This window comes from Ammospiza nelsoni, chromosome 2, assembly GCF_027579445.1.
Source record: "Ammospiza nelsoni isolate bAmmNel1 chromosome 2, bAmmNel1.pri, whole genome shotgun sequence".
Taxonomy (NCBI): domain Eukaryota; kingdom Metazoa; phylum Chordata; class Aves; order Passeriformes; family Passerellidae; genus Ammospiza; species Ammospiza nelsoni.
The window spans coordinates 9773067-9799535 of NC_080634.1; the positions used below are offsets into that span (position 1 = coordinate 9773067).

At 38.4% G+C, this 26469-nt stretch overlaps 1 protein-coding gene across 1 annotated transcript in view; it reads right to left on the reverse strand.

The window, feature by feature from the left end:
- Positions 1 to 26469, reverse strand: part of ROBO2 (roundabout guidance receptor 2) — a 433355-nt gene that overhangs the window by 103873 nt on the left and 303013 nt on the right. The window contains exons 6-7 of the mRNA XM_059493583.1: positions 14728 to 14855; positions 11501 to 11512 (exon numbers count right to left, since the gene is read on the reverse strand). Coding sequence (XP_059349566.1) covers positions 11501 to 11512; positions 14728 to 14855 — 140 coding nt within the window. The remainder of the gene's footprint in view (positions 1 to 11500; positions 11513 to 14727; positions 14856 to 26469) is intronic.

The following is a 26469-nucleotide window of genomic DNA, read 5'->3' on the forward strand; positions in this document are numbered from 1 at the left end:
CTAATCAGTGCAGTGTTTGGGTGGCCCCAAGACCACAATCTTCCTATGGTGCGTAAAAAGCTGGAGTCAGGAGCCCATCCCATGGATCTATCCTAAGCAGGATGGATGGCAAAATTCCCTTCTCAGGCTTGCTTGGTGCCCTGGGGGATGCACAGACAGTGCTCTCTGACAGCTCAACAGGAGCAGGAAGGGCATGGCATTTCCATGAGCCTGTCCTTCAAATCATGTAACCGAGTAAATGCAAGGGAGGCAAGTTTAAAGGTTCATCTGCAACACTCTCACACACACAGATCTCTACTGTAAATCCATAACTCAGAGCTCTAAACAGACACCACACAACTGAATTTGTCACTGTAGCAGACCTTCCAAGGATCAAATTAAGGTAATTTGGTAGTCAAGGAACAACGAAAAGAGAAAAAAACACACCCTGGTTTCTACCTAGTTTCCAGTTTTTGACCTGTTCCTAGTTTCCTAGTTTCCAATATCTCTCACTTTCCTAAAAGCACAAAGAAAAGAGTCCCTTCTTTTTTTTTTTTTTTTTTTTCCAATCAGACAAGGAAAATAAAACTGTAGCTCTGACATGGACTGACCCTGCTGCTCTATTCTCTCCCTGCCACATACCAAGTCCTCTCCACCATTTGACCACACTACATGAGAAGATATTTGGCCTCACAGTTACTATGTCAAGCTTTCTAAAGACTCCAGCAAACAATCACCTATAGTTATGCAATAATATCTTTTCTAGCTTTGCTCTGCAGCCTCAATTACCAGAAATTCACTATAAAATAAATTAATCAGAGCTTTTACTCACATTAAATAGAGCACAAAACAAGCTCCTTCAGCCGAACTATTTAGGACCATAATTTAAAGACATGAAAACCATTATTTTTCAAAATGAAATTATTTTTCAAAACTAAAATTTTGCATGCATTTAAAAAAATTATTCAAAGATTGAGTTATATAATGAAGGAAATCTTCATTTTGTCATAGTTTGTTGTCATATTCAGCTATAGCTCTGTTTACAGACAGCCTCTGGTAAAAATGCCATTGTTTACAGTATTTAAAGACTGTTTTCACCAGATCAGTTTTATCATCTGTCAATTTCTAGTTGAACTTGAAAACTGAAAGTAACAGCTAATAATTGCAGGAGTAATTCTTGGTCAGATGTAACTACCCAAACACTGTGACTGTCATTATCCCCAGAGAATGCAGCATGACCCTGCTCAGAGACAGCCAGGCTTCTTTGACAGAATAAGCACTTGTGTTCTTCAATTTTCCTAAAACAAGGGCTCATTATGTTCACATATGGATGCTGTTTATAGATACAGACAAATATTATTACTTCCATTCTGCAGAAGAGTTAAGTGAGATCATGACTTACTCCAACTGCGGCTTTAGTGGAACACTGGGCAAAATTTATTCAAGCCATTATTGCTGCTTTCAAAGCAGGTGAATTTCTAAAACATTCTGAAAATGTACAGTTAGAGAAGTAACAGCAGGCTTGATATGCTTCAGCTGTTAAAGTTATGGGGTACTTTAATGCTCAGTTCAAGCTAAACATTAAGATCATTAGGAGGATCTGTTGAAAAAACTTATGAAGCAGCAAACTGAGTGTTGTGCCTATCAGACTATTACTTTTTACTATTTCAGATATAACATAAAATAGATTGGAAGAAGCAGAGTGGAAAACCTCCTGCTTAACTGACATCTGAAAGTCAAAGACAGTGGCTCCAAAATGAAACATATTGCTTGGATTCCAGCAGACTAGCAAAAACATGGGAAGAAAAAGAACAATTAAGATTACAGACCCAATATACTTCTATTGAAAATTCCTTTCCATTTTTTTTTTTGAGAAATTTAAATAGTACACAGTAAATTAGATTTGATTTTTGGCAAATTATGCTTTGATACTGCATTCAGCAAGCGCTGGCTTCAATCAATGTCACACTGGAGCTCTGTTATGCTAATAGATGATATGGAAATCAGATGGTTGAACATGAATAGAAAGCACAGGCCATGTTCAAGGGGGCTTTGAGATGAGGGGATGGGGGGACCCTAAGGTTAATCACATCATGTTCTGAACTGTTTTTACAGCACAGAACAGTGTTCAACTGCAGGAGCTAAAATGGAGATAAAAAAGCATGAGCAGCAGTTATGTTGTTCAAAATGGGAAGAATGCACTCTTTTAGAATGCTGGTGGTTTGTGCATGATATTTTGAATTGGTATTTTATGCTGTTAATAAATGTATATGAACGTAGCCCCTGCTCTGGTGTTGAAGAGCTTTAAAACAAAACAAAAAACTAAAAAAGCTGGAAAAAAGCTGCATATTACTTCAAAGGGATTTCTCAATTCTACTCCAATCTTAATATTTAGCAGAATCTCTAATCTGACAGGATGGATTTAATGCATTTCTTAGTATTTCTGCTGAATACTAAAGGTCACACTGAGTCAACAGGAGCTGATAAAGCTGCTGATGCAGAAAAGCTTAACTGAGACAGAAAGTTCATCCCTTGTAGGTGAACTCTGGTCATCTGATAAGAAATGTGGCAGAAGACTCAGAAGGGGAGGGGAAATTTAATACATAAAAATGTGAATTCATAGCAAAAAAGTACATTTATCCCATATCAAGTACTAGAATTTTTTTTTCCCAGTGTTAGTTTTCTCCACTGATCTTGTGATTTGGAGTTGACATGGAATTAAGTGATCCTATGGGAAGGGTCTGGAGCACAAGGCTGATGAGGAGGCAGCTGAGCGAAGTGGAGGTGTTTAGCCTGGAGAAAAGGAGGTTGGGGGAGACACTTTTCTCTACAGCTCCCTGACAGGAGGGTGTAGCCAGGTGGGGTTGGTCTCTTCTCCCAGGTAATAAATGATAGGCCTAAAGGAAATGGCCTCCAGTCATGCTGGAGGAGCTTTAGATTGGGTTTTAGGAAAAATTTCTTCACCAAAAAGACTGTCAAGCAGTGGAGCAGGCTGTCCAGGGAGGTGGTGGAATCACTATCCCTGGAAATATTTAAAAGACCTTGAATGTCAAACCAAAACAATTCTATAATTCTACCAGGGAAATGAGAATTTATTCAAACCTCACTAAAGCTGGTAGAAATTCTCTTTGTGGCTTATGTGGACTTTGGATCCAATCCATTGGGGAAAAAAAAAAAGTATTACAGGAAATGAGTGACAGCAACAAATTTCAAGGGCTTAAATTACAGATTTGACAACCTTTAATTACAACTAATTTCAGTTGATAGTGAACTGCACATGAAATTCATCATGGAGATTATTTAGGCAAGCTAAAGTGATAAAGATGAGGGCTTCATTTTAAACTGGAATTGTTTATCATCCATTGATATATTTCTGTGACTGGTTCAAAGGGGGCAAGGGGAAAGACACTGACTTGTAAATATTCTAAGCAAAATTCAGATAATGGTAGGGGAAAAAGGCTCTGAGGAACAAGTAGAAACACACTGGCTAGTAATGTAGCAGGATTCTTTAATATTCATCTCTGCTTCCAGCAGGGAAGAGACAGCAGGCAAACCTAAGAATTCCACCTACACACTCTCTTTCAGCATTGTACACCTACAGCAATCAATTAATTTCATTTGAACAATCAATGTTACACCTGGTACAATAATCAGCCACTCTGTCTGGAACTAGGAGAGTCAGCTGGGTGACAAGATAATGTCACCTTCCCCAAACTGCTTTTTGACTTTGGAATACCCATCAAATCTTCTTTGCAAAGGCTTGGAGCTGGTATCTCAGTGCTCCCCTCAAATCCTTACTGCAGTGACAATATTCCTGTGGCACCCTCAGCTGCACTTGATGCACATGGATATTTTAACAGATCAAACTCAATTCCACTCTTACAAGTACAAATCAAGACTTGCCTCTAAGAAATTTACACAGAGAACAGGAGGAGCCCATAGAGCTCTATGTAAAGTAATGTCTGTTTTCAAAAGGGAGGTAACCCTTGACACCATCTATGGAATAGAACTACTTATCTGTAGGACTGCTTTGCTGGTTCCTGATACCACCTCAGACAGTTGAAGGCAGTAGAGAAACTCTTAGAGAAAAAAAAAAGTATCTTCTACCTTTCTGTGCCATTGGTTAAACTTTCTGGCAGATATTGAAATTTTAGCTGATTTTGTGATACAAATACAAAATAACACTGCAAGATCCTATTTATACACCTTGTAAGGATATTTAGCATGAGCTGCCAAGAAGTGCAGATACAAAAGTCTAGAAATTTTGAAAGATTTTTTGCAAGGCCACTATTGCTGATGGAGTAAATAGAGGAAAACAAAATAGGTGCAGCCTCAAACTCCAGAAACCTGGGCTGATTCAGCAGTTCTTCCCTCAAATGTTCAGATCTTCTTAAGGGGTACTGAAAGTGATGTGTGGTTGTTAGGACACAAAGTGATTAGTGCATTATTAGCTGTGACTATTGATAAATCAAGGGTGTAGCCTCTGACATAGGAGCCATTACAGAAGACAGAGAGGATGACAGCTTAGGCCTACTACTAAATCAGATCTTTCTTATCAAGGATAAACTAATGGAAGCTAAGGATAATAATTCTCTTTAAAGATAAAAGATATCTCAATCTTATTGTGCTCCAATGATTAGGTGTGCTCACACACAGGGAAGGCAGTAACTTTTTAACACTCAAGTTACAACTGAGTTACCTGGAAAATGAGTCTCCTCTCTTATTCTGCCATTCCCTAGGCTGTATGACAGCAGTAGCCTTTGAAACAGATGCACAAATCTCATTTGGTAGATTATTTTTGTTTTGTTTTGTTGGTTTGTTTGGTTTTTTTAAACTATGTCTTCTTGCTTGTCCATTTATAGTGTTCTCTCCATGATTTCTTCTTCAGGAAGAAATCACAAAAATGAAGAATGGGTAGGTTGTGGGGATAACAAGAGATTTATGAAGCCCTTTGCTACACCCATTATATTATTTTAAAATCACATGTGGGGGATGCTCAGTTTGGAGTCTTTTGGAAAGCAGCTTTCCATAACCTAGGGAAGCATGGATAATCCATGGCTTGGACACCACCTTTAACACTGACACTGCCTCCAAATTAGCTCTCATGTGTCCTGCAACAACAGGTCAAACACACAAAGGCAGAAGCACAAGTGGGGAGAACTTCTGGCAGGTTGAAGGAGAGGAAACGCTGGGGAAGAAGAATCAGAGCAAGAGGGAGAGAGCAGGGGGAATTATTAGCAGGACCGGTTCTTCTGTAAGTGTCCTTCACAGCGCTGTTGTCTCATGGAAACTGAGAAACTCCTTTTGTTCTGGTTTGTTGCTGTTTTCAGATGAACCATGAGTAAACACAGCATTGTGAAAAGAGCACACTTTGATCATTTGAGAATGTTAAACCTCCTTTCATGCTAATTGTTCTAATTTTCCATTTAAATTCAGGTTCTGAATTTCACATATAACAACATTTTTACCCTTCAGTTGCTCTGAAACACTGAAGCAGATAATCTCTTAAAGCATGGAAGCATAAGCATTTTTTCCTTCTTTGCAAGAGGTGAGAGAAGTCTAGAGAATCAATAAATAAAAACTGCTTACTGTCCTAAATATTTTGATACACAGAATCTCTCTTTTATCCTTGCATGACCCAAAAGAATGAAGTGGGATAAATCTGCATGGTGGGGAAAAAGATTTTTTCTTCATTCTTCCCTAGGACTAATGTCAATTAAAAAATACACTGAGAATAACTATTAAAAAATTTCAAGTCTGCCTCCTACATAGCCAAAAAGAAAGGTATCTACTTTCCACTTCCCAACCTGTTTTTCAGTGCTCTGACTTCAGAAACAGCACTTTTCCTGGGTTCCTCCTCCTCTTTGTTTTACAGTGCATTTAAATATTCAGTTTAAATATCAGTCCTAATTTTATCCCAGCATTAGACTGTACCCTATTCTTATCCAGTCATACAGCTCTATTTTATTTTATACCTTCTCCAATCACCTCTTTTAAGCAGCCCTGGAATTTTACAGATGCTACTGAAAAATCCCATCTAGAAAGTTTTTCATTTAGTTTTGTTGCACATAAAGGAAGGGAGCAATGGTTCTGCCCAATAACTTCCATTAGTCAGGACTTGCTCTAATTTAGACAATGCTTTGTAATGTTTTTGCTTTTTCCCAAGTGCCTGAGATTCAGGACATAGCTTTTGCTCAGATCACATAGAAAAGAGGTGCTCTTCTAGAATCTTAACACTTTAGCCTGCTTGATTTTTTTAAAACTGTACCCTCAGGGGATGGCTGGTGCTGCTCTTACTGAGTTTACCAAACAAAACAGATTATGCCAACAAAAAGTCATGCAATATGCCTTGATTCCTCTTTTCAGGGGAGACAGGAGGATGGTTTGTCGTCAATATGTTTAAAAAGGAAAAGTACAGCTCTTGCTGATACAGTAGGATTTCATCACAATAATGAGTGTAATCTGGTTAGCTCCTTCAAAGAGACATAAACTCACATGCTGCAGAGAAGGGCTAAGGAGTTGATGAGAAGGGTAAAGAACCCAGACAGGCTCACAGGCTACATATACAGTGTGGAAGGTGACAAATTCCTGGTTTGTTCACCCTTGAGAATAAAGAAGCTGAAAGGAGATACTCTGCTCAATTTGGGACACTGTTAAACGAAAGGAGAAAAAGGAGAGAGGAAGAAAAATGACTATTTATTCTGACTGACAATGTTAACACTGAAGGAATAGGGAACACAGTAGTTTTGCTGTTGAGTAATACTGAGATCACATCCAAGCTGTAAATTGGCTGGCAGCAATAGAGCAAAGAAAGTAAAGGGAGAAGTGAATAGATTAATGTATTGATTTCCACGTTCCTCTTGAAGGAAAGGCAACCAATTACTCCTTTTACTGAAGGGAAGGGAAAAGCTTGGGGAGAGCAACACATCAACAGACCTTTTTTATACACTAATCTTCAAAGGCTTATGGGTATACTCAGAACTGAGAAGCCAAAGGAATAGGAAAACAATTCCCACTGATCTGAGAAACTTTGAAAGTTAAAAAATAAAAGTTATGCATTAAACTTCCTAAAACTTCCCCAAGCTAGAGCTCAGCAATTAAAAAAAAAAAATAAAATAATGGGACTCTTGATCACTTCCTGTACTTCAGTGATTGAACTTAAGGCCATATAGAGATGCTAAGAAATTGAAGATTTTTAGAGTGGCATTTATAGGCTACAAAAAATTGTAACATGTCAGCTCCATATTTTATTCTCTTACTGGCATAAAAAGCAATCTGAATTTCATTCTATAACAACCTTTAAATCTGAAGAGTTTCTGACTTTTTAAAAAATAATGATGTCTTACTCTTTTATTTAACAAGTCCAAAAATCCCAGTGTCCACTGTTGTCCTTACCCTCTCCCAAAAAATTTCTCAAAATGGTACCAGACAGGCAAGAGAGCTCATTTTGAGATAAATTTGAGATTTCTGCCACTGAAAGATGGCATTGTAGCACCAAGCATGATCTCATCTCTCTGTCACACACCAGTCCACATTACTGATATTTTATAAATCCTCAGTGTCTCAGGTGAAGGTGATATGTTCATGAATGTAACAAAAATAAAAGCATTCACTGTATATAGATTTATCTTCAAGAGTCAGAATGAAGAAGAATAAAGAGAATTCTTTCTCACTTACCAATCTGAACTATCTGAGCAATGTCACAAAACCCAATACAACTTTCTGTAAAATACAGCCCTTTGTATTGTTTTTCATGCTGCACCACTCTTAACAGACCATTAAGTCATGCCACGCTGATTTATGTAATGAAAACTTCCCAGTGCAGATTGAAATGCATCATACAGTCATTTTGCACTTAAATGCCAACAGACTGCATTTAACTAATGGGAAATTTGGAAAATTCATGGCAGGTGTTTTAATTGTCTCTTCACCATCATGCCAGAGTTTAGGTTTTGTACTTAGTCTCCCTTTAGTCCCTTAGCTAAGTTCAAATACTTCACTTCTATCCTGGTGGCAAAAAAATCCAGGCATTTGCTGCAAGTCTTTTCTTTTTGGAAATATGTGCCACAACACATGACAAAAAATTAAGTAAACTTGACTTACTGCAAAGCAACTGACCTACAAAGAACTGTATTTTCACTTGGACTTAGTTGAAATTATTTTGCAAACTGAGTGGTACTTGGTCACCTGACTGACTTTTGGTATTATTAATAAAAAATAACTATTATTAATAAAAAAGTAACTAGGATATCAGACAGATCTTCACAGATATTCCATTTGAAGCTCCTCCATCTCAAAGCAGTAAAGCAACTGCCTTTGAAAAGAGGGGACTGAAAATTTTGGGTTCTTCCCAACTATTGTGCTTCTATTCTCCTGCCCAACTGCCATAAGAAAAACAGCAGAATGCAAAAATGAGAGAATTCTAACTTGCTCATCTGGAAAATCTACCTAATGAGTGAAACAACCACAGAAATGGTCTAAATAGGGATAAATATCTCGTTTCCCAAACCCATCTGTTGTAAATCCTGTCAGAAATCTTTTCAAAAGGTTATAAATAATCTATTTTAGAAACAGGCAACACATTTATTCCTATCAGCAAATTTAAACATGATGTGTAATCTGGCACAGAGCTTCTAAATTCACCAGCTGCCCCCCACCTCAGGCAGCACCATACCCCATTTCATCTGTGTAGTATGAACCATTTGTTAATAAGTGCTTGAATCAAGATGGTCATTGGTAATCCCACTCCTAAATTTTCCATTCAAGCTGAAATTAGAATGAAAATATCATACCTGACAGAATACAAATATTTGAAACAGGCAAAAACTGATGAGAAAATAAAGATTATTCTGTCTGCAACAATTAATACAAATCTAAATAATTAAAAATATATTTCTCCACTCTTCATTGGAAAAAAAAAAGTTTGGTCTGATTTAAAACCTAATAAAGACAAAACATTGAATCGGAGGCAGTGATGGAAGATGGAAGTACCTAGATAACTCTGTGGAGTCATGAAAAAAATTAAACTTCTAAGTGCTCCCCTGCTAGCATATACATAAATATACAAATAGACTTCTGTTAAAATGTCATCCTCCTAGACAGCTGTGAGCTAATTACACAAAGCCATGTTTTCTTTAGCTTCCTTTAGGGAAGGAGAGGTATTTTTGCTCTGCATTACAGTTAAATTCCTTAACAAAAAGATGCTACAGGATTTGACTCCCTGTGCTTGTTAAATGACAATTTTAACAGAAGACTACTTGGGATTCTTGGTGGAGAGGAAAATTGCTTTGGTTTGTGTTACCAGACTTTAAATTTTTTTAAAAAAACAGGATGGGTAGCAACCTTCTTTGCCTAGGCTTAAATGAAACATAGCTGTGAACTGCAGAAATTAGTTTTATTTGAGGTACTTAAGCAAAATACCCAATACAGGTACACACTATCACTGTCTTTCTACAAGTACAGGATCAGATAAAAGTGACTGACTCTGATCTGCTTATACACAGCAATCCCTACATACACTTGTATGGGGGTTCTGTGTGAAACATCTTCAGGATTAGACTTTTTTACTCAACACTCCTTTCAAAATTCACAAAGATAATCACTAAATTAAATAATTTGATAAGGACCATATGCCCATATAGTAATTATTTCAAGATCAACCATTCTAATTTCAGTTTCCTAAATAAATTCTGTAGAAGAATAAATTTATTGTATTTCTGTTGCTCTCTTTCAACAACATAAAATACCCTAGGCAGGAAATATGTGGAATTGACCCCCGCATGATCACACAATCATATACTGGGACATAAAGTAACTTGAGACCAAGACCTGCTATATAAGCTTTGAAGATGGAATCAGGAATGACTCAATGGTCTGAAAAAATTTGAAAAAGAATCAGTGCTCTGAAATGAGACACTATCAGCATTGCTGAAACCTATCATTTTCTTGTGAATCTCCAGTCATTTATTTTATGTAGTTTTCACAGAGCTTGAAATAGTCTTCATTTCACGATTTTTTTTCCTTGCCTGTCTTTCAAGAGTCAGTAAAGTAAAAAAAAAATTATCTACAAGCAACTTGTAATCTTTTGGCATTTCTTAGTAAATGAAGAAGCACATTAAATTCACACCACATTTTATAAGCACAGGTGAATTTTCTCCTGAGTTTGCTGCAGTTTTACACTTCTGCAGCTCCTGGGAGTGAATTCCTTGAGAACGAGCCTAATGCCAAAACAACACAGTAGTGATTTGGGTTTAAGGCTTGCTATCAAAATCCCAAATGGAGAAGACTAAATTTCTATTCTGAACAGGGAATTCTCCAGGTGTGGATAAGCCATGCTGTGACTGTGGAGGTATTTGGCTTAGTTCCATGGATGTCAGTTCAAGCAAGTTAATAATATGGGATCACCCTAGCACTGGAAGCAGAGGCCTAACCTGGATTTTATCTTTAAATTACTCCAATCTTTCTTCCTCCAAACTTAGAACAGTGAAGAGCTGAGATGAATTTAAACTCCTAAACTTCAGTCAAACACATATCTAACAAAAGTTTTGACTAGGTAAATATAGACTGAACTCCTCATCAGGCTCCATAAACACCAGTACTCACTTTTTACACTAATCCAAAAAAAGCAGAGTTACCATATTATTATTCTAAAAGATACATTTAAATACAAACTACAAATATCAGAGGAGCAATGCAGCTCATTAAACTAAATCCTTATAGGCACAGAGTAAATATTCATGAAAGAAAATTGAATTGTACGTTTGGGATATTTCTGAACACTAGAAGTGAATTTCAGTTACTGACAGTTACAAATTTTCCATTATCCTCAGTAAGATTTTTATGCATTTACAGAATTTCAAAGGCACAGGAAATAATAAAATTTTCATTGGAGAGATTTCAAACCTAGAGGTTGTCTTCCTTAGGACTTGTTATTGAAAACAGCCTGCATCCTATACAGTGCACTCCAAAATGCACCCAAGGGCAGAAATCAGTGATGAACTCCCTCAGCAAGCACAGAAATCTACTCCATCCCCTCCTCAACTTCAGGACTTCTTCATTTCAGAGCTCTTGGAACGATACGATACAAGAAAGACGGGACATGCAAAGCCTGTGCTTTTTCTGCTGTGCAGGAAAAGCAGGATGAGCTGATTGTTTAGGGCCTGGGAGAAGCTCACCAAAGACAACAAAACCCTTTCTGCTGATTTCAGTGGCTTTCACACCAGGCCCAAACCAGACCAACAGAAACATCTAAATGGGTGATTGCGGCTCGGTATCGGCACTCCCACCCGGTTTCACCGACCGGGACTCGCTGGTGATTTGGCAAATGTGCTTGTACACGACACAGCAGGAAATACAACGTTTGGGAAAAGCACTTTGGCACACAAAACCGCTTGCCTGGTGTTAGACAGGTACAGCTGTTAAGCTCTGGCTGCTCATTCCAGCCAGTGAAATGCTGCTGCAAATGAAAAGATGAAGCACTGCATGAAGCCATGCCAAAATGGATAGAAGGATGGTTACTTACCAACGGGGCGAGCTGTTGACATTACAATGGTGTAGTGAGAACATAAAAAGGAAATTAAAAAAAGAAAAGAATATCTGTCAGAATGCATGACGTGTAATGTTACTTTCTCCTATGGATACTACCATGATTGCTAACCCCTCAAATGGCAGCCTAAGTCAAATGTTCACTGCTGTTATTGCTTAGTCACGTGCCACTATCATCCCATTTACTTGAGCACAGCTGACTGGAACCATTCTCTGAGAAACATTTTTATTATCTTCGCATGCCATCATCAAGTATAATTGTAAATGCCTGATAAAAGAAAAATTGCATTGCATTAGCACAAACTTTGAGATCCCAATGAACACATCATTTTAAGTCTCACGCTGCCTAATGTCATGCAAGGCATTTGCTTTCTGAGTCAAATACCAAATGAATTTTAAACATGACCAGTCAGTACAACAGTAAGGGCTACAGAAAGCCCAGGACAGTTTTTCTTATTCAATAATGGGCATGAAAGCTTACAGCACAGTGCTTTTTCATCACTGACAGTGCTGATGAAAATATAACAAATGGGCTGAAATGGCCACAGGGACTTCAACCCCAGAACCTCCCAAATCACTGCTTAGGTAACTTCTACTTCCTAAAAAAATGCTGTTAAATGATTGACAGGTTAATACTGTTTCAGGCTGATACAGAGATTGAAAGTTGCCGCTGCAACAAGTGATTTCTTGGTTATAGAACAGCCCTTCATTATACGTGTGCTGGGGAAGAGAGCTGTCAGTCCCTCTGCTAATAAAATACAGACATCTCTTTCAGAAGAGCTGAAAATTTGGACATAAAACTGACTCCAGGTTGCATCCGTGTAGGCAAAGCTTTCCTTATTTTATCAGCAGTAATAATTACATATTTCTGGGCAACGGCACGATTTTTTCTTTTAAACTTATTTTTAAGAAGATTACCAGCCCTGTGCACTTATGGGCAGGCTAGGGCCAAATGTAAGACATGCAAATTCAGAAGTAACAGAGCTTGCTAGGGTCTTCTTAGTTCTCAGCCTTTCCATAGCTCTGTCCCCATTTCATTTAACTTTGTCTAGTCTGCTGCCATTCTCACCCATCCTCTGATGGAACATTTTTTGGCTTCCAGAATTATGGACATATTCCTCCTTCTGCAGAATATAAAATACACATCTTTCCAAGACAGAACATGGAGTCTGGGCCACAGAACTCAGGTTCTGCTGTTGTTTGTGACAGTGTAATGCAACTTTCCTGACTGCATCCCCCTTCTCTGGTTTCAGAAGGTGGAGCTGAGAATGAGGGAGCTAAGGATTACATGGTTGTTGTCAGGTGTGCAGGTGGAACTGCATGACACCTGCAAGGTCCAAGACAAGCTCAAAGTAAATTTTTAAATGCTAAGTGGTTTTACTCCTTTACATGACATGGTAAAACCAGTGTCAGACAACAGTGTTCATTAAGAATTCACAATTAAGGCTATTCTTAATTAAGAAGCCCATTGTTCATCACCCTTTTAAAGTTAATGGGAGATATCCCAGTCCTTTGTTTTCACGAAATTCAGAGTAACAGCTTTCGCCAATGAATTTCTTGTTTTTTTAATTTTCTGCCATACTCTGAACATATAAAATGGTTCTTATATCATGGCCTTCTTTGTACTGAATAAACATTATGTATTGTACTGTAAATGACAAACCCAGAGGGAAAAATACACAAGATAATGAAAACATGCTTTTACTGGGGGAAAATTGATTAAATTACACATTTCCTTGAGTTTTTTTCCCTTTTATTTCATTGAGTTCAAGCTTCAGTGATCTCAAAGGATTTTTTTGCTGGGTTCTAGCTATTGTTTACATTAAAAGTCAGGGTAGCAAATCCAAAAGGCTTGCTCCAGTAATGTGCAGAGTGGATACAGTTCTAGGAGTGTTTAAAAGCCAGGAATTGGTTACTAGAATAACTGGACACTGCAATAGTGCCTGTGACAAAGGAACAGAGTGAGACTGTTTCTGGGAGTTGGCTGTGGTGACTAATTTTCCCATATTACAAAAGGGAAGAACAATCTCTTACACCCCTATTTCTTCAACTCAAAATGGGAAGAGCCATATTGTCACTTACAGTCTAAAGTGAACACTGAGGTAATATTTCAACAGATTATCACAATGTTCTCTTTTCTTTGTTACATACTACCCTACAAAGCCACTCAGTGGCTTTTTTTTTTTTCCTTTGAATTCAGCAAATTAAACTGAACTGTGTCCATGCATTAAATGGATGGAAATGGAAGCTGGCCTCTTGGGTCAGTTGACCCCAGTTCTAATAAAGCAATCCATTGAGACTTTGAACATTTGATTTAATGTGTATGAAAAGAGGAGGACAGATAAAGCTAAAAATGTTTTTATTAACCTTTCACAGCTCTACTGAAAACTGTCAGCATGCACCACTAAACTGTGAAATAGTGTCTGCCTGATATCCATTGTGCCAAATTGCTGCTTATCTTTTGGAATGAAGTAATAACCATCATATTCTATTTACTCAAATAGAAGTATTAGCTTACAAACTTTTTCTCTCCCCATAATCTTTAGCATGTCTATATGTACTGTCACAAAAGGTATTTTGGGCACTCATTATTCCACAAGCCTTAAAACCTCCTTACCAAATCAAAGAGCAGCACACAAACAGTGAGTGGATACTAGAGACCACAAATATTTTAGGAGGGAATAATTAGTCTTTACCTTGTAATACTTACACAATTTAATTAGGATATTCTCTTTCCTTTGGCTATGGTTTATTTTTTGGATAAAGGGTAGTGGTAGAGAGCTTAATTATGGCACAGCTAATCCCATAATAATATTATCTGTATTATGTTTGTCATTAATAAATATAGTTAGTCTACTTGTTATAGTTCTTAGAGAAAGAAACGTGACTAATAGCCTGAGCTGATGGCTCACATATTCATGTCTATGCCCATGGTTATGTAGTGCTTGCTTATGCATATACGCATCTGCTCTTCAATAAAAACACACTGGGACAGGACTTTAACTGCAGGGTGATCCTATCCCGCTGAAATCAATTAAAATTTCGCACAGATATCAACAGGACCAGGATTTCACCTGTGCCGTAAACCAGTGCGGCAGCAAAGGGTGTGTGGAGCCCGAACAAAGGCAGGGGAGGATGTGGCCCATCTCATCAGAAAGCAATTACCCCTGCGGGACACAGAGGCTGCCCTGAGGGAGCACTCACCTCGCACGGTGAGCGTGGCAGAGGCCTCCACCTTCCCCACGCGGTTCTCGGCGATGCAGGTGTAGGTTCCCTCGTCGCTGCTCGCGGCTTTCTTGATGCGCAGCGTGTAGTCGTCCTTGATGTCGTACCTGTGTCACAGCAAGAGAGTGAAAACTCCTTTTGTGGGCAGCAGAAACGGACAAAAGCTATCACCTGGAAAATGCCAGCCTGAATCTATCTTGGAGCCAGCTTGGGAAGATAAATTATTATCCAGCATTAGATAATTCCACGAAGCATTAATCTCCGTGACATTTTTATTGCGCTCTGCATTAGTTAGAAACTTTACATAAAATTAGTATTGCTATGTTCAGTATTAGGGCTTTATTAATAACAGCATTCACTTTGTCCTTGATCTAGAGCAATAAGATAAAATTAAGGTATCAGACATCAGTTATCAATACATGACAGCTCAGGTTTATCATGCCTTTAACTGTGCGAGCTACACGTTTTACCTTTTGCTGATTTGGAAATTTCCTTTTATATACAGTTTTTCCCTACAGCAGCAATTCCCTAGGGAAAGGTGAGCATGTTGGAAGAATCTCACACTACCCAATTGCAAACAATAAAAAATATATTCAAGCTCTGGAAGGTGACATTTATTGAAGAGGCACATTAAAGCAGATTTATCAATTTCACAGAAATACAACAAAACAATTCAATAAGGGTGGACAATGACATTTTCTCTTTCTTAAAAAAAACTTGGAAAAAAATCAATTGTGCTTTGCCCATTTCTTTGTTTCTACTGCTGAAAAAATACTAAAACTTTTATACATGAGGATGTATAAAACTTGCTTAATGCAACATACTCCAGTATGTAGTGAACATTTAATCTCAAGGCATTTAGACTGATTATATCCAGAAAAAATATTTTCAGCTAAATTGTTATTATCTGCAGAAGTCATGCTTAACAAACTTTTTTAGGCTCTGATCCAATGCTCATTAAAGTCAGCAGGAGACTACACGTTGTATAAAATATCTTTGGTTGCCAAATCAGGAAAACGCTGGTTATCAGCATAGATACTTTACCCTTTAAATATTATTTTGTTAAATTATTTTCAACAACATCTCTTCTTGATAGGATACATTAATCACCTTCAATCTAGACTTGACTTCAGATTCACATGTATCAGTGAAACAGGAACATGAAACTAAAGACAGATCTAGGCTTCAGGAGGGGTCAGTACTAATTCTTACTGTATACACAGTCATGACATAATTTTAGAAGGACTCATTTACTTTCTTTTTGTTATGCAGGAAAGGCCTTATAGACTTGTACAGGAAACACACTGAAATCATATGGAGAAGCACCCTTAAATGTTTGGATAAATAAGGACGCAATGCAACAAGTCAGATGAATGTTGTCAGGCTCTGTGAGCGTTTTTAGATCCTTTGGGAACGTGAAACATAACTTTTTTTGTGTACATAACATACAGTGCTATTGATTCCTTTAGTATAGGTTTGTAGAGAGAGCACCGTGTGCTAACAGACTTCAAAGCATCTTAGCTCAAAGATCCCATATGGTGAAACATTTAAATTCCTATTAGGTCTAACTAAAGCTCACAACATCAATTAGAGCATTCCTAGCAATTCCAAGAACTAAGAGCAGTCAAGAAATCTTTTCACACTCACCAAAACTCCTTTCTCTATTCAGTAGGTCCATTCTATCAATTAGCAAGAAATAATTTAATAAAGATGAATGTGAGGCTAACCATTCTGTTAGAGTTAACATAAACACATATAATAGCTATTTCTATGGGAGTTACATTTAATTGTATGTAAATGCAGTACCTCAGATTTAACTGATTAAAAACAGATATACCAAGGGGAAAAATAAGTAAATAGATGTCATGGCAAACTTTAGAAACTTACAGGAAGAATTTTTTTTGCCAGCATAGTGCCATTGGTAGTGGTGAGGGGGCAGGTATGATGTTAGAGAACTTAATATGCACCTTCTGGAGAGCTCCACATCTATTACAACTACATTCAACAGCCACATGCAGCTAAAGAACATTTCCTCTAGACTGCTCACAAATTATGTCATTTTGCATGCTGTGCTGCATTAGTCAATGGCAAATAAAAATCACTGTTTTCATAAGACAGAAAGGGCAAATTGTCCCCCTTAAAAACCTCAAGAAAATGACAACATTATCCTACAACGATGGAGCAGTTATTTGTCTTTGGTGATTGCAGAGTTGCAGACAAGAGCAAATGCTTATTTTCTTGACATGGGGCCAGCTCTAGGAGGCTGAAAATACAAATTTGTATTCAGCTCCTGTATGATGAGGAAACTAAGATCAGTTGTAATATAAATATGAATTGGATATCAGAATCAGGGCTATAAAGCTGGGCAACAGTTGATGGGGTTTTTCTTCACAGAACAGATAACATCCCTGTGTTTCACTTAATGCTGCTGAGAGCAAAACAGGCAGGCAGCAAGGCTGTATCTGAGAGAGATGCTGCCTGAACTGGGATGCAGGCAGGCTGGGACAGGGAGCTGCAGCGTGCTGTGGGCTGCAGCTGACTCACTCTGCTTCCTGTCAGGGATGTGCTGGTGCCGGCATGCCAGCCAGCTGCCTCCGAGGCTCCGGCAGCCTTTATCCCTGCACCTGCCAATCCTGCACACTGTGCCAAGGCTGCTGGGTGGAGGAGCCAGCTGCATGGCATGCCAGGACGCTGGGTGGTGGCAACAGCCAGCTCCCACTTGGGTCACCAAGCGGAGGGTGGCGTAAACATGTCACCGTCATGGTCCAGTTCACAATTGCAGCAAGGACAGGTTCATCTCTCCCATGCTTTTGGACCACCCTGACAGAACGTGCCATCCAGCAATTAGATCCATGTGTGGATGGACCCGTGGGGTGTCAGAACCATCTGCTGTCCTGCAGTACTGATATGCTGCCCGTCAGTCATCTGCTCCACCAGCACTGTCCCCAGAAGTCACCACAGCTCAGTGAGGAGCTTTGGCACATGAAGCAGACAGGAAGGAGAAAGGAGGGAAACTGGCTTTTAGCCTGACCCACAGCAGCACAAACAAAACAACAAGGTATGGAGACTGAAGGTCTTTTGAATTTGTCAAGCATCCACCTGCAGACTTGGGCAGTGCCTTGTCTCCTCTCTGTCCCAGGGCCTCAAATCCCCAAAGCAAGACGTTTTCACCTCATTTTCTGTGGAAGTCCACTCTCATCTGGATTAGTGCTTCTGAACACTTGGAATGAGGATCAGGGTCCTCTCTGCTAATACCAATCACAGAGAGTGTTAACCAGGCTCTCGGACTGACAATGGAATGGCAGAAAACCAGGGTGCAGTGGTTAAATTGCTCCTTAACGCTGCCAGTACACGAAGAAGGCCATGTCTTCAAAATATGTGCAGTGTCAAGAAACAACTTGTGACACATTGCCCAAATATTGCTGACTCCTAGCCAATTAATGCAGCATTGAGCTAAAACCAGAGGGTGTCAGACATCAGTTTCACGTGTTTATGGACATCTAATTGATTTTAAGTACTTCTCTTTGTTAAACATTCAGAGGTGCTTAACCTTTCGGTTCAGCTTAGACTTCAGCCATCAGGCTGAGCTGGGAGAGGTCTTTCAAACAGCCAGGCAGTCTGTGCCAGATACAAACCAGCCACTTTTGGGCACCACCTTACATAATTTCTGTTCTACAAGTAATAGAGCAGGTCTGCCTTTAATTAAGCGAAAAGGAAGCGGCTGGCAGGGGACAGGCAAGGAAAGAAGAAAGAGAAACAAGAGGCACATGAGAAAACACTGCTGGTGAGGAAATTCTAATAGAAATTGGGTGATTTTGAGTGAAATCTGGCAGTCCTGGCACATATGAATACGTTCATTGTTGCTAGTTCTGATTAATGACAGTTGTACAATAGTGTGCTGACAGTCACTGCCATACAGACACAATTTTTTTTTGATATGAAACACTGCTGAAAATGCAACCCAATCAGATTTGGCCCCTGAACAACATGTGCTATCATCACTGTACTGTGAATTGAGATTGATTGGTAACCAGCTGTGACAAAGTGGGAAAAAGAGCCTTGTCTTTTTCAAGAAAAGAAAAGAAGAAAAATAAAAAACTGATTTGTGTCAAAACCATTACCATCTGCTCAGCCAAATAGCAAATAAAACAAAACACATTAACTATTTTTAAGTATCGCAAATTAATGTACTGAGGTTGAATTCATGTGTTAACTTAAACATCTAAGAATAAACTTGAATTGAACTGGTTTTGTCACAGTTGGAATTTTTTTCCCCACATTTGGAAGTGTATCTGTTCACACTCAGCCATCAATCTTCCTCATGATTATCAAATAAAAAAATAAAGAGAGAAAAAATTACGGAAGTTAGAGATATTTAACAATAATATTTGGGGTTTTTTGCATTTGATATAAAATTTTCACAGTGTTTTGCAGAAACCCTGGTTTCCATATTTTCAAAAATGTGCATGCAGCTATGTATAAAAAAAAAAAATGCACCTCTTTTGTTTTTAACATGCACAGATAGCAAAACCACAGCTGCAGCTGGGGTAATTTCCTTCCTAAATATCCAAGCAGCCTAGCTGGGAATACAAGGATGTACTTGCTTTAGTGGTGCATTTTAAACTTCACAGAATGCTTTGTGAACTCAAGATACCCAACTCAAGAAGTTTTATTTCTTGCTAAAGGGATATTGCAAGAGGAAAAAGTCACATCTAAAGTGTTAAAGACTGTTAAAAAATTTGCATCAATTTATACAAGGTATATATTTTAATCTAAAACATTCTTCTAAATAAAAAATATTAGATAATAAATTAGAATCTTTGTATGTACACATTATAAGCTTGCCTTTTTTTTTTTAAAGAGATGGCACACAAATGACTTTACTGTATTTTCTTTTGCCTGTTTGCCAGACTATTTTGCAGAACACGCACAAAGCTTCAAGATTGCTCACAACATCCATGATTAGGGAGGCCAAATAGAGAGATGCTACTGGCCAAAACCAGGGTAAACAGGAGGTAGTTAAGGACGCTTAAGCTTCTGTCTCCACTTCTGTTTTGTGGTGCTGGCACTTCAGCTCCCAGCACAGTGCCACAGCTTTTCACTGGCTCCTGCATCCCTGTGCCAGATGGAGGGAGCCAGAGGGAAGCTGCAGCGAGATGGGAAGTGTGAGCTGTTACCTGCTTCAGCCTTGTGTGATCCAGCAGCAGAAGGGAGAGCCTCCATGCCCACTGGCAATGCATATCTGACACCAGCTGAGTTATTTTCACTTCCATCCCATTCACTGATAAGTGGAAGAAAAAAGAAGCCCAAACATACATGGGTAACAGCTTTCTGGGGAAAGATATGGGAGTGTCAGGTTTATTCCTCTAAGAAAACATAAATCAGTGACAGTTATGGATATATTTGTGTGCACTGGTCACAAATTACTCTGTGGTGCCCCTGAAATCAAAAGCTGCTGTTTGCTGGGTGGCTCTAAGACAGTGCTCAGAGCCATGATAAATTGAGCTACCAGGGAGCTATCTCCAAGGTGCTGACAGCATGGCTACTCCTCACATCTACATGTCCAGATATCCTTTTATTTTTTAGCTCTGCCATTCATGCCAGAGAAAGGTAGAAGACAATGCTATATTACTTTGAATATGCTATATTACTTTGAATTTCTTTGTGTGATGCATGTTTGCAAGCTGTCATATAAAAGGGTTTCTATATTCCATAGTTCCTTACTCTATACAACAAACGAGGAAAAAGAGTTGTGTGACACAAGCTGCTATTCACTATTGTGATTTTTCCTCAATTATGCTGACTCAGGTTCTGCTTCAGTCCAAAACCTCTTATGGGTTGTGATCAGCAGATTATTTCTATCTGATAGAGTAGACATTCTCAATTGCAATAATATACAACAGAAACCCACATTGCACTGTGTTATAAAGCAAGGCATTCAACAAAGTGGTCTAAGTCTCATAAAATATGTGTACAGCTGTTACAGTTACTGGGCCAACATTGGGAAACCATACCTGTTTCCAAGGAAATAGTGTTTTCCAAATTATCTGGAAGCATTACACTCCACAGCACTGCTCTGACATGCAAACAGACAGGTGTGACTGAACACAAAAGTGCATAGTGTCTTACAAAATCAGGAGCCATGTGCTCAGAAGAGAACCAAGGAAGCAAATTGAGACTGATTTTTGGTTCTCTTTGAAATAATTTGGAAACAAGCAGCAGTTAAGAACAAAACATATGTCTGGGAATCAGTGACTCAGTAAATCCTATCTAAACTTATGCAGAGATCCTTTACATCTCCCTTTGCACATGGAATTATACTCATAGGGAATTACCACATGATAATTACCCCAAATGGGCTTCTGATTTGATTTTAGTTCCAGACAGAGCTCCACATTTCAGAAACTGGAGCTTTGGTGGAAGTATGATCTAAGAGACTTTGTAATCACTTGGCATGGAGACCTATCCCCCATCACCAGGAGTAGTCCTTTCCCTCACACATGAGACACATTTGTCAGGCACTCAGGGAGATTTATATTATTAATGCCTATGTCATACATCCATCTCTTAGAAAAGCACCCTTGATGCTCAGAGTTATTTGGTTTTGAAATAATTTGGTTTTTTGATCCATTTCAGCTTTTGAAAAATTGAAATGTTACTGCATGAACTGGAACAAAGTAAGAAGATGTGAGCCCAGACTGGCATCATGCACCCACTAAACTTGGCTTGATGCATTTTTTTAACATGAGCATGCAGCTCATGAATAGTTTGAGATAAACTAAATTTGTGTTTGCCTATTTATTATTATTTGCCTAAAGCACATGGAAGATTACTATAAACTTGTCAGAGAAATGAAATATTTCCTAATCTGTATTTTGAATCAGTAACTAACCTTGAAGTGGCAATTAAAGATGAAGTCATGTTAATGTTGTAATGAAAGTGCCTTCAGTACTGCAGTTGAGCCAGAAGTCATATTCTTAAAAAGTTCTTATTCTTAACATTTCATATTCTTATGAAGTTATGAAGAAGTCATATTCTTAACATTTTGCTAGTTAAGCAATTACCAACACAGAACTTACTGATAGGAACTTGAAATAATTTTTAGGCTTAAAACTTTACCATGAAAGTGTTTTCAATGACAGGGTAAGTTAATTTGTTTTTAGCTTAGATGACAAGTTTTGCATCCCATAAAGAGATGGAATGTGTTAAAGGAGAAGAAATCCCTGCAGGCCAGACATTCCAGTAGCATCAGTAGTTAGAGCTCTTGAATCTTACTCCCACTTGAATATATCTAAGAGCTTCATCCTCTCTGTTTTCCTGAGTCTTTCATGGAAAAAAAATGCACAGTAAATGATCTTTACTTTTTAATTCTATGATTTTGATGGTAATTAAACTGATAGAAAGAAGGCTACTTTAATATTCTAAAATTTATAAATATAGTATACAAACCATATGGTTACTAAGCTTTTATGGAGTATACTTTAAGCATTAGTAGGAGTATTTTGAATGAAATTCTGCATTAAATTTCACTGTGTCCTCTTCCTGCAAGACTATTTTTTACTGCAGCCTTCTGCTGCGAGTGGAAAATTCAGATAAACCCATGTTTGAGGCTACAACAACTGGCATTAAATTTTGTTTCTGAACTCTTCTAGTGACTTCATTAGTGCTCTGAAATTTAACTATTTTAGGCTGCAGAATAAGAAAGAATAAAAAGAAATAACAACATTCTCTTGTGACAATACTGTTTCTAGTGCAGTGTCAGTGATCGCTTCATAGATCACCAAGAGTTCACACAGCATAAAGAGAAAACATGCAGGCAGGAGTGCTAGTTGACACAATTCCTTTATGGCTGCTGTCCATGGAGTTGTAAAGCTATTTTTCCAACCTTGACCCTTATGTAAGCAACTGGAGAGTATTTCCATGAATCTGCAAACAGACTGGCTGAAACAATAGCTCTTCTTCAGCTCTGTGGTGAGAACTGACACTTAACATGAAGCCAATTTAAATGTCAACGTTATTAACTGTTTCTCTGCTGATCAGTCTAGCAGAGGCACACATCTACCGCTTTTGCTCACAGCATTTAATACTTCAGACAAATGGAATGGCAGGCAGCTCCTGGGTTAGACTATAAACCCCTGGGGTAACTGTGGGACGATGCAATTATAGGACTTTACTCAATGTCAAGTTTTGAGGGATTTAAAATGTAAAAAAATGCTGTCATTTACACATTCACTTGGGCATGTACTCCTCATACAACTCTAAGGAATATATTTCCACTTGCAGAGCAGGAAGGGATCAGTGTCAGGCAAAATAGCAATCAGAGAAAAGGGATACTCAACCAAAAGTGCCACACGAGGGGGCACCCCACGATCATTGGGGTACATCATCTTGATGCTATATACACAAACATTAACCAACCCCTGCATCTATTTTACCTCTCACCACGTCTCTATCTCTAAATGGCATCTGATTTTACAGAAGTTTCCTCACATGGTTCAACATAACAGCTGAAAAGATGCTTATGCTGCACTTGCCTGAGATCTGCCAGTGTTCACTCGTGCCCCACAGACTCTGGAAGTTACAGAGCAGCTCCCTCTGTGCCAGACATCAACAGCAACATCCTCTGCAAACCTCCTCTCATGCCTCCAGATATATGCAAGCATACAAATACCATGCTAAACCTCTTTCTTTCACTGTCTCTTTTTGACAAGCTATTAAGAACATCCAATCTTCCCCCTATGCTCGTCATAAAGGGACTAATCTCTCTTTAATGCTTTAGCTTAAGGAAAAAAAAAGATGGGCATGCAAATCATACAGGATCTAACCAGAGATGACAAATAGTACATATGATATAGCTAATATGAAAAACATCCTTTTCCCCAGACCCTTCATTTAAAACCGTTAATTGTTATTAATTGCAATAGAAATTTGCTGATGTAACCAAAGATTATATTCATTACATTACTAAAACACACTCTTTAATTAATTTTCAATACACATTAGACTGCATTTTGTTGCACAGATATTAGCTCAAAGAAAGCATGCAGTGCTGTAGTGTTATTAACTCATATTTCATTGAAAGGTCATTCTCCCCTTGGTTGTATCTAGAGGGGGCTGGAGTTAAATACCTCAATATCCTATCCACAGAATATTAATGAAATTACAGAGCACCACTGTTTATTCTTAAAAATCACTGTGTCTCTTGCTTACAGAGCCTCATCCTGTGGTCATGATGTGGTGGGTAGGTGCAAGGTGCCCACCAAAGCTCTCATGAGAGAGCAACAGCTCTGCAGACATCAAGGTCATGAAGAAGGAGGGAAGGAGGAACTCCAGGGCACAGGCACAAATTCCTCTCCCTGAGGAGGAAGCAGTGGCAGAGACAAGGTGTGATGAACTGACCACAAGCCCCTTTCCCTGCCAAGGAAAAAGGTGGGAGGAGGCTGTTTTTAAGATTTGGTTCTATTCCTCATTTTCCTTTTCTGATTAGATGGGTAAAAAATTGAACTAATTTTTCTCCAGCTTGAGTCTGTTTTGCCCCTGACACTAACTGATGAGTGATCTCCTCATTCATATCTTGACCCATGAGCCTTTCATTATATTTTCTGCCCCCTGTCCAGCTGGGAAGGGAATAACAGAAAGGCTTTGGGAGACACTTGACATCCAGCCAGGGTCAACCCAGCACAATGGAGAAATAAAAATGCAAAATTTCTCAGGCTATCAGGCTCTTTTTGGATCTCCTCTTAAAAAATCCAGCTTTTCTTAGTTCATTAGGTTTGCTGTCAGTTGTGTTTAAATCCATTTCAAAGATTTTCATCCGGAAGACCGTGAGATATTTTTAAAATGTCGTGTTATACTCCTAGTTTTGGGCTCATGAGAAACCATGGAGGAAAGCAGAGAAATTATAGGTGTGCTTTTTCATTCAGCTCTATCAGAAGTGTGACAGACAGCATTTCTGCCCAGACTATGCATATGCATTAAAAAAAAGTCAGTGTTAAAAACATAGCAAAACTAACACCTACACGGGCTTGTGCTGTTGCACCTAACACATATCTTACAATATATTAACTCTGTGCTTTAAGAATGCTCATTCCCAAATAATTTTCAATGAACATTCCTAATCTCCAGCAAATAAGAAAGCTTACTGTGCTGTTTATGATTTTCACTGCTGAGCGTTACAACTCTGCTTCATTTAATAACCTACAATCTCTTAACACTTAGCAATACACCTTGTGCAAACTACACACCACTTTCCTTCTGAAGCATCACTCTTGGTTTTTCTGCCCACACTCCCATTGTGTGGGTGGCACATAAAACAAATACCTCTCTCTGTTGGTGCAGTTGCCCCTTTTCATCTCCAGAACAATATCCATCTAATCAGACAGTGCCTGTAAATGCAACTTAAAAGAGCAGGTTGTAATTTCATTAAAGATGTATTTACTGAGCTAAAACAGCTGTTCTGGGCTGGAATGCAAAAAAAGGCCTATGTGATTGCAACTCAGTCATTTTTAAGGCAACTGAAAAATACATTTGCTGAGCTAACCTCACTCTCCCGAAGAGCTGGCACTGCTAACTTCTTCTGTATAAAAGGTTTAAACAGTTATTATAGTGTGTCATAAATTCTGACTTGTAATTGAAAATCTCTTCACTTCCTAAAAAAAAAAAAAAAGTACTTATTACTTGCTATATAATTACAGACCATGCAGCTGCTCTCCTCAGCTTCACTAGAAAATTTGAAGACATGAAACACTGTACAAACCTTATTCAAATGTTATTAAATTGCTAGTCATAGATCTGCCACTCTCATACTGTAGGCTCTCAAATAATGTCATTTTCTTCCTGTTACCAGGGCTAAAATGTAGATGAATGAAAATTAGATCCAGGCCAGATTGAGTTCTCTACCACATAAGAGACCATCAGCTCCTTGGAAGGAAAGTATAATCTCTATTTCTGCTGAGCAGACATCAAAGGGAAAGATACCTGAACACATATCTGGAAAAAATTTTCAATGCATAAAGACAAATTTTATTGAATTTTCAGTAGGTTTTAATCATTATGCATGGCCACAATTGTGCGAGTCACTTTGACACAATCTTTGTGCTATTTTCTTGTGTCACTTCTAATGAGAAAAAACTCTATTCATGGAATAGTGAACCTCATATTGCAGCCAAAGGCACAGGACTGGCCCCACAACATCCTGTTCACCTCCAGTAGTTTGACATGAGTCATACTTGATTAACTATTCCCCACCCTTTGTGTACTGTGGAGGCTGTGGTGTGACGCTGAATTTTTTGGAGCAATTAAAATAAAATATACACCATGTGCCTCTACATTTGATTCACAATGCATTTCAGTCTTGGGTCACTGATTTGAAGTGGACAGCTTCTGGAAAAAGGCTTTACATACCCCAGACTTCACACTGGATTTTGAGTCTCCCTGTTGGTGCAGTAGCAACATTTAGATCAACAAGATATTAATTTGCTGGGATCAATTTGGGGTCTAACAAGAATTTTAAGCACTGAAGAACATAAATAATTCTTTATCACAGTGGCACAAAAGAACTATGAAAATAGCTTTCATACATTACTCACACTACTGTTTTCACCTAGTATTTATAATTTTTTTAAATTCCTGCCCAGTTACACACAGAGGAGCTCCATGACATATATAATAGTCTGAAATCTCAAGTCAGGTCTACAGGATGTTGGATAAGTAACTTCCTTT